The sequence below is a fragment of the Ranitomeya variabilis genome, chromosome 3 (genome assembly GCF_051348905.1).
Source record: "Ranitomeya variabilis isolate aRanVar5 chromosome 3, aRanVar5.hap1, whole genome shotgun sequence".
NCBI classification, from domain to species: domain Eukaryota; kingdom Metazoa; phylum Chordata; class Amphibia; order Anura; family Dendrobatidae; genus Ranitomeya; species Ranitomeya variabilis.
The window spans coordinates 28557644-28570508 of NC_135234.1; the positions used below are offsets into that span (position 1 = coordinate 28557644).

Here is a 12865-nt window from a genome sequence, read left to right on the forward strand (position 1 = left end):
ATAAGTGGAGGCATGCATGTATGAAGATCAGTGGAGGCATCCATGTGTGAAGATCAGTGGAGGCATCCATGTGTGAAGATAAGTGGAGGCATACATGTATGAAGATCAGTGGAGGCATCCATGTGTGAAGATAAGTGGAGGCATACATGTATGAAGATCAGTGGAGGCATCCATGTATGGAGATGAGTGGAGGCATACATGTATGAAGATCAGTGGAGGCATCCATGTATGGAGATGAGTGGAGGAATCCGTGTGTGAAGATCAGTGGAGGAATCCATGTGTGAACATAAGTGGAGGCATGCATGTATGAAGATCAGTGGAGGCATCCATGTGTGAAGATCAGTGGAGGCATCCATGTATGGAGATCAGTGAATGAAACCATGAATTTAGATCAGTGGAGGCATCTTTAAAATGAGATCAGTGGAGTGTCCAATTTATTGAGATCAGAAGAGGAATCCATGAGCGGAGATTAAAGAAGGAGGCCGTGAATTGAGATCACTGGAGCAATCCATGTCTGAAGAGGAGTGGAGATGTCGATGTATCAGTGGAGGCGTCCATGTATGTAGATCAGAGGCGGCATCCAAGTATGAAGATCAGTATATATATATGGAGATCCGCACAGTAATCCATGGATGGAGATAAATTGTCCATGTATGGAGATTAGTGGAGACATCCAAGTATCAATATTAGTATACACATCCATGTATGGAGATCGGGGAGGGATATATGTTATGTAATAATGGTTACTTGCCTCCGTGGTGTCTTTAGACATCTTTGGGTGGTCTCAGATTTACAGTAATTGTGGACGTGTCCTTCTGAGCTGCTTCAAGGGTCGTTTATCTGGGCAACATTGGTGACCTTGTAGGCAGTGAAGCTTCAGTGGGATGTACGACTTGTCTGTCCTATCAATACTGACCGGACAACTGAATTTAATTAATTGTTCCCTGATATCAGCTACGTCAGCTACGTGTAATATTCATCAGTGGGATATCACAGCTCATATCTACATTTGTTAATTAATGGAGCTGTCTGGTTTAGACTGTATTCTAATTTGTGATATATTAGCAGGAGATCACCTACACTAAAGGGTCTCTGTTTCTGGCATGTCAGTGTATCACATGGACAGCCAATAGAATTCAATATACATCATGTAATACTTCATTTTCCCTGTGGTGGCGCTGCAGCGAAAATGAACAATTGCTTTTGAACTCCCACATAGGTGATCAGTGGACGGGCCCTATGATTATCGTATCATTGGGCATACCTTCTACCAAACAGCAGACACTCTAAATATTTATTAATGCATTTTCTTCCATCTTGATCTTCAGTAGTGATAACTTTTTCTTTCCTTTCTGTCTTGGTCTCTAGAACCTCAGTTTTCAAAAGAACAAGACCTGTTTGCCAGTATTAACAGCACGCGAGTGAGACTGAGCCTGACTGGTTGGAATGATGGCGGATGTCCGATCACATCGTTTAACCTGGAATACCGACCGTTTGGCACCACGGTGTGGACCCTGGCGCAGAGGACCTCCTTGTCTAAGTCCTATATACTGTATGACCTGCAGGAAGCAATGTGGTACGAACTGCAGATGAGAGTGTGCAACAGTGCAGGCTGCGCCGAAAAGCAGGCCAATTTTGCAACACTGAATTACGATGGCAGTAAGTAGTATATGACTCTCAGTATCTAGTATGTTCTAGTAAAATATATACAATTCTGATAAATTACAACTTGTCGTAAATACTTGTCAATATTAATAATGCATAACAATTAACTCAAAATATATATTTTACTGTGATATGAAAATTATCTTATCTATCCTTCTACTTAGGTGGCAGTATTATAGTAGTTATACTCCTATATAGGGGCAGTATTATAGTAGTTATATTCTTGTACATAGGAGCAGTATTATAGTAGTTATATTCTTGTACATAGGGGCAGTATTATAGTAGTTATATTCTACTACATAAGGTACAGTATTATAGTAGTTATATTCTTGTACATAGGAGCAGTATTATAGTAGTTATAGTCTTGTCCATAGGGGCAGTATTATAGTAGTTATATTCTTGTACATAGGGGGCAGTATTATAGTAGTTATAGTCTTGTACATAGGAGCAGTATTATAGTAGTTATATACTTGTACATAGGGAGCAGTATTATAGTAGTTATATTCTTGTACATAGGAGCAGTATTATAGTAGTTATATTCTTGTACATAGGAGCAGTATTATAGTAGTTATATTCTTGTACATAGGAGCAGTATTATAGTAGTTATATTCTTGTACATAGGAGCAGTATTATAGTAGTTATATTCTTGTACATAGGAGCAGTATTATAGTAGTTATGCTCTTGTATATAGGGGCAGTATTATAGTAGTTATATTCTTGTACATAGGAGCAGTATTATAGTAGTTATATTCTTGTACATAGGGGCAGTATTATAGTAGTTACATTCTTGTACATAGGGGCAGTATTATAGTTGTTATATTTTTGGACATAGCGGGCAGTATTATAGTAGTTATATTATTGCACATAGGGGCAGTATTATAGTAGTTATATTCTTATACATAGGAGCAGTATTATAGTAGTTATATTCTTGTATATAGGGGCAGTATTATAGTAGTTATATTTTTCTACATAGGGGGCAGTATTATAGTAGTTATATTCTTGTACATAGGGGGCAGTATTATAGTAGTTATATTCTTATACATAGGGGCAGTATTATAGTAGTTATATTCTTATACATAGGGGCAGTATTATAGTAGTTATATTCTTATACATAGGGGCAGTATTATAGTTTTTATATTCTTGTACATAGGGGCAGTATTATAGTAGTTATATTCTTGTACGTAGGGGCAGTTTTATAGTAGTTATATTCTTGTACATAGGGGCAGTATTATAGTAGTCATATTCTTGTACATAGGGGGCAGTATTATAGTAGTTATATTCTTGTACATAGGGGCAGTATTATAGTAGTTATATTGTACGTAGGGGCAGTTTTATAGTAGTTATATTCTTGTACATAGGAGCAGTATTATAGTAGTTATATTCTTGTACATAGGAGGCAGTATTATAGTAGTTATATTCTTGTACATAGGGAGCAGCATTATAGTAGTTATATTCTTGTACATAGGAGCAGTATTATAGTAGTTATATTCTTGTACATAGAGCAGTATTATAGTAGTTATCTTTTTGTACATAGGAGCAGTATTATAATAGTTATATTCTTATACATAGGGGGCAGTATTATAGTAGTTATATTCTTGTACATAGGAGCAGTATTATAGTAGTTATATTCTTGTACATAGGGGCAGTATTATAGTAGTTATATTCTTGTACATAGGGAGCAGCATTATAGTAGTTATATTCTTGTACATAGGAGCAGTATTATAGTAGTTATCTTTTTGTACATAGGAGCAGTATTATAATAGTTATATTCTTATACATAGGGGGCAGTATTATAGTAGTTATATTCTTGTACATAGGAGCAGTATTATAGTAGTTATATTCTTGTACATAGGGGGCAGTATTATAGTAGTCATATTCTTGTACATAGGAGCAGTATTATAGTAGTTGTATTTTTGTACACAGTGGGCAGTATTATAGTAGTTTTATTCTTGTAGGAGCAGTATTGTAGTAGTTATATTCTTGTACAAAGAAGCAGTATTATAGTAGTCATTTTTTTTTTTACATAGGAGCAGTATTATAGTAGTAATATTCTTGTACATAGGAGCAGTATTATAGTAGTCATTTTTTGTACATAGGAGCAGTATTATAGTAGTTATATACTTGTACATAGGAGCAGTATTATAGTAGTTATATTCTTGTACATAGGGGCAGTATTATTGTAGTTATATTCTTGTACATAGGAGCAGTGTTATAGTAGTTATATTTTTGTACATAGGAGCAGTATTATAGTAGTTACTAGATGGTGGCCCGATTCTAACGCATCGGGTATTCTAGAATATGCATGTCCACGTAGTATATTGCACAGCCCACGTAGTATATTGCACAGCCCACGTAGTATATTGCCCAACCACGTAGTATATTGCCCAGCCACGTAGTATATTGCCCAATGAAGTAGTATACAGCACAGAGCCACATAGTATATTGCCCAGTGAAGTAGTATACAGCACAGAGCCACGTAGTATATTGCCCAGTGAAGTAGTATACAGCACAGAGCCACGTAGTATATTGCCCAGTGAAGTAGTATACAGCACAGAGCCACGTAGTATATTGCCCAGTGAAGTAGTATACAGCACAGAGCCACGTAGTATATTGCCCAGTGAAGTAGTATACAGCACAGAGCCACGTAGTAAATTGCCCAGCCACAGGTTAAAAAATAAACATATACTCACCTTCCTTGTAGTTCTGTCGCCTGTGTGCGGTGCAGGCGGCAGGTTCCGGTCCCAGGGTGTGATGACGTCGCTGTCACATGACCGTGACGTCATGGCAGGTCCTTCTCGTCATGGAAGATCCTTGCCACCGGAACCTGTTGCTTGCATGGAGCGGTCACCGGAGCGTCACGAGGAGCGGGAAAGGCGGAGTAGGTGAGCATATAATGATTTTTTATTTTTTTCATTATTTTTAACATTAGATGTTTTTACTATTGACGCTGCATAGGCCGCATCAGTAGTAAAAACTTGGTCACACAGGGTTAATAGCGGCGGTAACGGAGTGAGTTACCCGCGGCATAACGCAGTCCGTTACCGCTGGCATTAACCCTGTGTGAGCGGTGACTGTGGGGTGTATGGAGCGGGCGTCGGGCACTGACTGCAGGGGAGTAGGGAGGGACTAATCGGACTGTGACCGTCGGTGATTGGTCGCGGCAGCCATGACAGGCAGCTGGCGAGACCAATCAGCGACTTGGATTCCATGACAGATAGAGGCCGCGACCAATGAATATCCGTGACAGACAGAAAGACAGACAGACAGAAAGACGGAAGTACCCCTTAGACAATTATATAGTAGATATTCTTGTACATAGGGGGCGGTATTATAGTAGTTATATTCTTGTACATAGGAGCAGTATTATAGTAGTTATATTCTTGTACATAGGGGCAGTATTATAGTAGTTATATTCTTGTACATAGGAGCAGTATTATAGTAGTTATATTCTTTTACATAGGGGCAGTATTATAGTAGTTATATTCTTGTACATAGGAGCAGTATTATAGTAGTTATATTCTTGAACATAGGGGCAGTATTATAGTAGTTATATTCTTGTACATAGGAGCAGTATTATAGTAGTTATATTCTTGTACATAGCGGCAGTATTATAGTAGTTATATTCTTGTACATAGGGGCAGTATTATAGTAGTTATATTCCTGTACATAGGAGCAGTATTATAGTAGTTATATTCTTGTACATAAGAGCAGTGTTATAGTAGTTACAGTTAGGTCCATATATATTTGGACAGAGACAACATTTTTCTAGTTTTGGTTATAGACAATACCACAATGAATTTTAAACAAAACAATTCAGATGCAGTTGAAGTTCAGACTTTCAGCTTTCATTTGAGGGTATCCACATTAAAATCGGATGAAGGGTTTAAGAGTTTCAGCTCCTTAACATGTGCCACCCTGTTTTTAAAAGGACCAAAAGTAATTGGACAGATTCAATAATTTTAAATAAAATGTTCATTTTTAGTACTTGGTTGAAAACCCTTGGCTGGCAATGACTGCCTGAAGTCTTGAACTCATGGACATCACCAGACGCTGTGTTTCCTCCTTTTTGATGCTCTGCCAGGCCTTCACTGCGGTGGTTTTCAGTTGCTGTTTGTTTGTGGCCTTTCTGTCTGAAGTTTAGTCTTTAACAAGTGAAATGCTGCTCAATTGGGTTGAGATCAGGTGACTGACTTGGCCATTCAAGAATATTCCACTTCTTTGATTTAATAAACTCCTGGGTTGCTTTGGCTTCATGTTTTGGGTCATTGTCCATCGATGAAACGACGACCAATCAGTTTGCTGCATTTGGCTGGATCTGAGCACACAGTATGGCGGCTCTGAAGACCTCAGAATTCATTCCTGTGTCACATCATCAATAAACACTAGTGACCCAGTGCCACTGGCAGCCATGCATGCCCAAGCCATCACACCGCCTCCGCCGTGTTTTACGGATGATGTGGTATGCTTTGGATCATGAGCTGTACCACTCCTTCGCCATACTTTTCTCTTTCCCTCATTCTGGTAGAGGTTGATCTTGGTTTCATCTGTCCAAAGAATGTTCTTCCAGAACTGTGCTGGCTTTTTTAGATGTTTTTAGCCTTTTTCTTCTTGATGCTTATGAGTGGCTTGCACCGTGCAGTGAACCCTCTGTAGTTACTTCCATGCAGTCTTCTCTTTATGGTAGATTTGGATATTGATACCCCGACCTCCTGGAGAGAGTTGGTCACTTGGTTGGCTGTTGTGAAGGGGTTTCTCTTCACCATGGAGATTATTCTTCTATCCTCCACCACTGTTGTCTTCCGTGGACGCCCAGGTCTTTTTGCATTGATGAGTTCACCAGTGCTTTCTTTCTTTCTCAGGATGTACCAAACTGTAGATTTTGCCACTCCTAATATTGTAGCAATTTCTCGGCTTGTTTTTTTCTGTTTTCGCAGCTTAAGGATGGCTTGTTTCACCTGCATGGAGAGCTCCTTTGACCGCATGTTTACTTCACAGCAAAACCTTCCAAATGCAAGCACCACATCTCAAATCAACTCCAGGCCTTTTATCTGCTTAATTGAGAATGACATAACGAAGGGATTGCCCACACCTGTCCATGAAATAGCCTTGGAGTCAATTGTCCAATTACTTTTGGTCCCTTTAAAAACAGGGTCGCACATGTTAAGGAGCTGAAACTCCTAAACCCTTCATCCAATTTTAATGTGGATAACCTCAAATGAAAGCTGAAAGTCTGAACTTCAACTGCATCTGAATTGTTTTGTTTAAAATTCATTGTGGGAATGTCTATAACCAAAATTAGAAAAATGTTGTCTCTGTCCAAATATATATGGACCTAACTGTATATTCTTGTACATAGGGGCAGTATTATAGTAGTTATATTCTTGTACATAGTGGCAGTATTATAGTAGTTATATTCTTGTACATAGGAGCAGTATTATAGTAGTTATATTCTTCTACATAGGAGCAGTATTATAGTAGTTATATTCTTGTACATAGGAGCAGTATTATAGTAGTTATATTCTTGTACATAGGGGCAGTATTATAGTAGTTATATTCTTGTATACAGGAGCAGTATTATAGTAGTTATATTCTTCTACATAGGAGCAGTATTATAGTAGTTATGTTCTTGTACATAAGAGCAGTATTATAGTAGCTATATTCTTGTACATAGGGGCAGTATTATAGTAGTTATATTCTTGTACATAGGAGCAGTATTATAGTAGTTATATTCTTGTACATAGGGGCAGTATTATAGTTGTTATATTCTTGTACATAGGAGCAGTATTATAGTAGTTATATTCTTGTACATAGGAGCAGTATTATAGTAGTTATATTATTGTACATAGGGGCAGTATTATAGTAGTTATATTCTTGTACATAGGAACAGTATTATAGTAGTTATATTCTTGTACATAGGAGCAGTATTATAGTAATTATATTCTTGAACATAGGGACAGTATTATAGTAGTTATATTCTTGTACATAGGAGCAGTATTATAGTAGTTATATTCTTGAACATAGGGGCAGTATTATAGTAGTTATATTCTTGTACACAGTGGGCAGTATTATAGTAGTTATATTCTTCTACATAGGAGCAGTATTATAGTAGTTATATTCTTGTACACAGGGGCAGTATTATAGTAGTTATATTCTTGTATACAGGAGCAGTATTATAGTAGTTATATTCTTGTACATAAGAGCAGTATTATAGTAGTTATATTCTTCTACATAGGAGCAGTATTATAGTAGTTATATTCTTGTACATAAGAGCAGTATTATAGTAGCTATATTCTTGTACATAGGGGCAGTATTATAGTAGTTATATTCTTGTACATAGGAGCAGTATTATAGTAGTTATATTTTTGTACATAGGGGCAGTATTATAGTTGTTATATTCTTGTACATAGGAGCAGTATTATAGTAGTTATATTCTTGTACATAGGAGCAGTATTATAGTAGTTATATTCTTGTACATAGGGGCAGTATTATAGTAGTTATATTCTTGTACATAGGAACAGTATTATAGTAGTTATATTCTTGTACATAGGAGCAGTATTATAGTAATTATATTCTTGAACATAGGGACAGTATTATAGTAGTTATATTCTTGTACATAGGAGCAGTATTATAGTAGTTATATTCTTGAACATAGGGGCAGTATTATAGTAGTTATATTCTTGTACACAGTGGGCAGTATTATAGTAGTTATATTCTTGTACATAGGAGCAGTATTATAGTAGTTATATTCTTGTACATAGGGGCTGTATTATAGTAGTTATATTCTTGTACATAGGGGGCAGTATTATAGTAGTTATATTCTTCTACATAGGAGCAGTATTATAGTAGTTATATTCTTGTACACAGGGGCAGTATTATAGTAGTTATATTCTTGTATATAGGGGGCAGTATTATAGTAGTTATATTCTTGTACATAGGGGTAGTATTACAGTAGTTATATTCTTGTACATAGGGGCAGTATTATAGTAGTTATATTCTTGTACATAGGAGCAGTATTATAGTAGTTATATTCTTGTACATAGGAGCAGTATTATAGTAGTTATATTCTTGTACATAGGGGGCAGTATTATAGTATTTATATTCTTGTACACAGGGGCAGTATTATAGTAGTTATATTCTTGTACATAGGAGCAGTATTATAGTAGTTATATTCTTGTACATAGGGGCAGTATTATAGTAGTTATATTCCTGAACATAGGGACAGTATTATAGTAGTTATATTCTTGTACATAGGAGCAGTATTATAGTAGTTATATTCCTGTACATAGGAGCAGTATTATAGTAGATATATTCTTGTACATAGGAGCAGTATTATAGTAGATATATTCTTGTACATAGGGGCAGTATTATAGTAGTTATATTCTTGTACATAGGAGCAGTATTATAGTAGTTATATTCTTGTACACAGTGGGCAGTATTATAGTAGTTATATTTTTGTAGGGGCAGTACTATGGCAGACATATAGATTCAGTTCCTCCATGATGTTGCTGTCAGTCCGGTCCCTATATTTGGCAGTGAAACAGAATAACTTTTTTTTGTGCACATTATTGTAAACTCTCAATATTACCAATAATGTGCCAAGCCTTCTTTAATATATAATGTGCCACTTACTGTATTTCTGTTTTCGATATGTCAGCTTTAGCCTTAAATTCTCCTAAATTAAAATCTGTTGCCTCCGCCACTGTTCAATTATGAACTTTTATTGTGCAGTTCCAGTCATAAGTAACATTTACATCCAGAATACAGGAAACCCACAAGGTAAGTGGTGAATTGTTTAAAAAAAATATAATCTTTGTAATTTACCTTCATGACCCGGTTATTGCGGTTTTCACCACTATTGCGAATGAAACTATTCCTTGATGACGCTTGTGCACTTCTAGACGCGGCGGCTCCTGGGATTCGTTCCAGTCTGATAGAGCGGTGTCATCACTTACTTATCGTCCTGTAAGTTTCTGGTTATACCAGTGAGCCAGAGCCTTCTTTCCTCATCTGTTGGATGATTGTCGGGAGGTCACATACACATTATACGTGCCGAGTTTAGAAGAATTTAGTCCGCTGTGCATGACTTCACTCTCCTCTGTCAGGGGAAATAAAATGATCAGACATCTTGAATTTAAACATGCCTAATCCTTTCTCCCCATGGAAGATAAACCAATTCTAAGATGGAGTTAAAGTTACGACTGATGTTTCTAGAATATTTTTTCATCTTCTGACAGTCTGTTTTTTCAGAAAGCTTCAATTCTCATTTACATAATAGTTTCAGATCCCGGCCAAAAGTAATTCACCAAAACCGCAGACGTTTGGTTTCCACCATTTCTCCTGACAATCCATTTTATGAATCTGATTTCTGGGCCCGCGGTGGGAGCCGTAATTGTCCGTAGTCCGGCAGAGCCTCGTATCTTCCATAGTCACGAAAACAGGAGAATTTGCTTTGCTTTAATTCCATTTGGCTTTTCTGGTGATCGGCTCTGATCGCGCTGAAGTGTAAGATTTATGACGGTGATTATGGCGTTTGATGCCGGGGATGAGCTAATGGAGATCAATGTGTCTGATACTGTGCACAGACCGTAGTGTGCCGGGAAGGCCCCGATAGCGGACCACCATGTAACACAGCGCTCAGTCACAGAGAACCAGTCTTATTATGGTGGCTGGAGGAGGACGGACAGCAGCTCTGCACCCTATTGCTCTTTTTTAGAGGGTTTTTTATTGTTAGCCATCTTATTAGTTAGCCACCTATTCTCTGATTACGAGGTTACAACCTATTCCCAGGAGAAGATGGACGCTACATCTCACCTATCCTTTTCCTTTTCCTGGAAGATTACTGTCTCCACCTTGTCACTATTCAGGAGATTATGTTCTAAGTTTCTACATCTGCACTGTCTAATATTTGCTGGATGTGAAGTTCTAGTCCTGAGATATCGGATACAATTTTTGCACTATCACATACCTGAGAGAAAAGAGGACCAGTATTGTGCTATACTATTCTCTGGAGATAAGGGGGTCACTATTACTCTATACTATTCTCTGGAGATAAGGGGGGTCACTATTACTCTATACTATTCTCTGGAGATAAGGGGTCACTATTACTCTATACTATTCTCTGGAGATAAGGGGGGGCCACTATTACTCTATACTATTCTCTGGAGATAAGGGGGGTCACTATTACTCTATACTATTCTCTGGAGATAAGGGGGCCACTATTACTCTATACTATTCTCTGGAGATAAGGGGGCCACTATTACTCTATACTATTCTCTGGAGATAAGGGGGGGCCACTATTACTCTATACTATTCTCTGGAGATAAGGGGGGTCACTATTACTCTATACTATTCTCTGGAGATAAGGGGGTCACTATTACTCTATACTATTCTCTGGAGATAAGGGGTCACTATTACTCTATACTATTCTCTGGAGATAAGGGGGCCACTATTATTCTATACTATTCTCTGGAGATAAGGGGGGCCACTATTACTCTATACTATTCTCTGGAGATAAGCGGCCACTATTACTCTATACTATTCTCTGGAGATAAGGGGGCCACTATTATTCTATACTATTCTCTGGAGATAAGGGGTCACTATTACTCTATACTATTCTCTGGAGATAAGGGGTCACTATTACTCTATACTATTCTCTGGAGATAAGGGGGGTCACTATTACTCTATACTATTCTCTGGAGATAAGGGGGTCACTATTACTCTATACTATTCTCTGGAGATAAGGGGGGGCCACTATTACTCTATACTATTCTCTGGAGATAAGGGGGGTCACTATTACTCTATACTATTCTCTGGAGATAAGGGGGCCACTATTATTCTATACTATTCTCTGGAGATAAGGGGTCACTATTACTCTATACTATTCTCTGGAGATAAGGGGTCACTATTACTCTATACTATTCTCTGGAGATAAGGGGGTCACTATTACTCTATACTATTCTCTGGAGATAAGGGGTCACTATTACTCTATACTATTCTCTGGAGATAAGGGGGGCCACTATTACTCTATACTATTCTCTGGAGATAAGGGGGGCCACTATTACTCTATACTATTCTCTGGAGATAAGGGGGGTCACTATTACTCTATACTATTCTCTGGAGATAAGGGGGTCACTATTACTCTATACTATTCTCTGGAGATAAGGGGGTCACTATTACTCTATACTATTCTCTGGAGATAAGGGGGCCACTATTACTCTATACTATTCTCTGGAGATAAGGGGGTCACTATTACTCTATACTATTCTCTGGAGATAAGGGGGGCCACTATTACTCTATACTATTCTCTGGATATAAGGGGGGCCACTATTACTCTATACTATTCTCTGGAGATAAGGGGGGCCACTATTACTCTATACTATTCTCTGGAGATAAGGGGCCACTATTACTCTATACTATTCTCTGGAGATAGGGGGGCCACTATTACTCTATACTATTCTCTGGAGATAAGGGGGCCACTATTACTCTATACTATTCTCTGGAGATAGGGGGGCCACTATTACTCTATACTATTCTCTGGAGATAAGGGGGTCACTATTACTCTATACTATTCTCTGGAGATAAGGGGGCCACTATTACTCTATACTATTCTCTGGAGATAAGGAGGGGGTCACTATTACTCTATACTATTCTCTGGAGATAAGGGGCCACTATTACTCTATACTATTCTCTGGAGATAGGGGGGCCACTATTACTCTATACTATTCTCTGGAGATAAGGGGCCACTATTACTCTATACTATTCTCTGGAGATAAGGGGGGCCACTATTACTCTATACTATTCTCTGGAGATAAGGGGGGGCCACTATTACTCTATACTATTCTCTGGAGATAAGGGGGGGCCACTATTACTCTATACTATTCTCTGGAGATAAGGGGGGGCACTATTACTCTATACTATTCTCTGGAGATAAGGGGTCACTATTACTCTATACTATTCTCTGGAGATAAGGGGGGCACTATTACTCTATACTATTCTCTGGATATAAGGGGGGGCCACTATTACTCTATACTATTCTCTGGAGATAAGGGGGGGCACTATTACTCTATACTATTCTCTGGAGATAAGGGGTCACTATTACTCTATACTATTCTCTGGAGATAAGGGGGGCACTATTACTCTATACTATTCTCTGGATATAAGGGGGGGCCACTATTACTCTATACTATTCTCTGGAGATAAGG

General features: G+C 38.0%; 1 protein-coding gene across 2 annotated transcripts in view; it reads left to right on the plus strand.

Moving 5' to 3' along the window:
• DSCAM (DS cell adhesion molecule) overlaps positions 1-12865 on the plus strand; it is a 518766-nt gene that overhangs the window by 376774 nt on the left and 129127 nt on the right. For both annotated transcript variants that reach the window (XM_077293859.1, XM_077293860.1), the window contains exon 26: positions 1369-1659. In XM_077293859.1, the coding sequence (XP_077149974.1) occupies positions 1369-1659 (291 nt within the window). The remainder of the gene's footprint in view (positions 1-1368; positions 1660-12865) is intronic.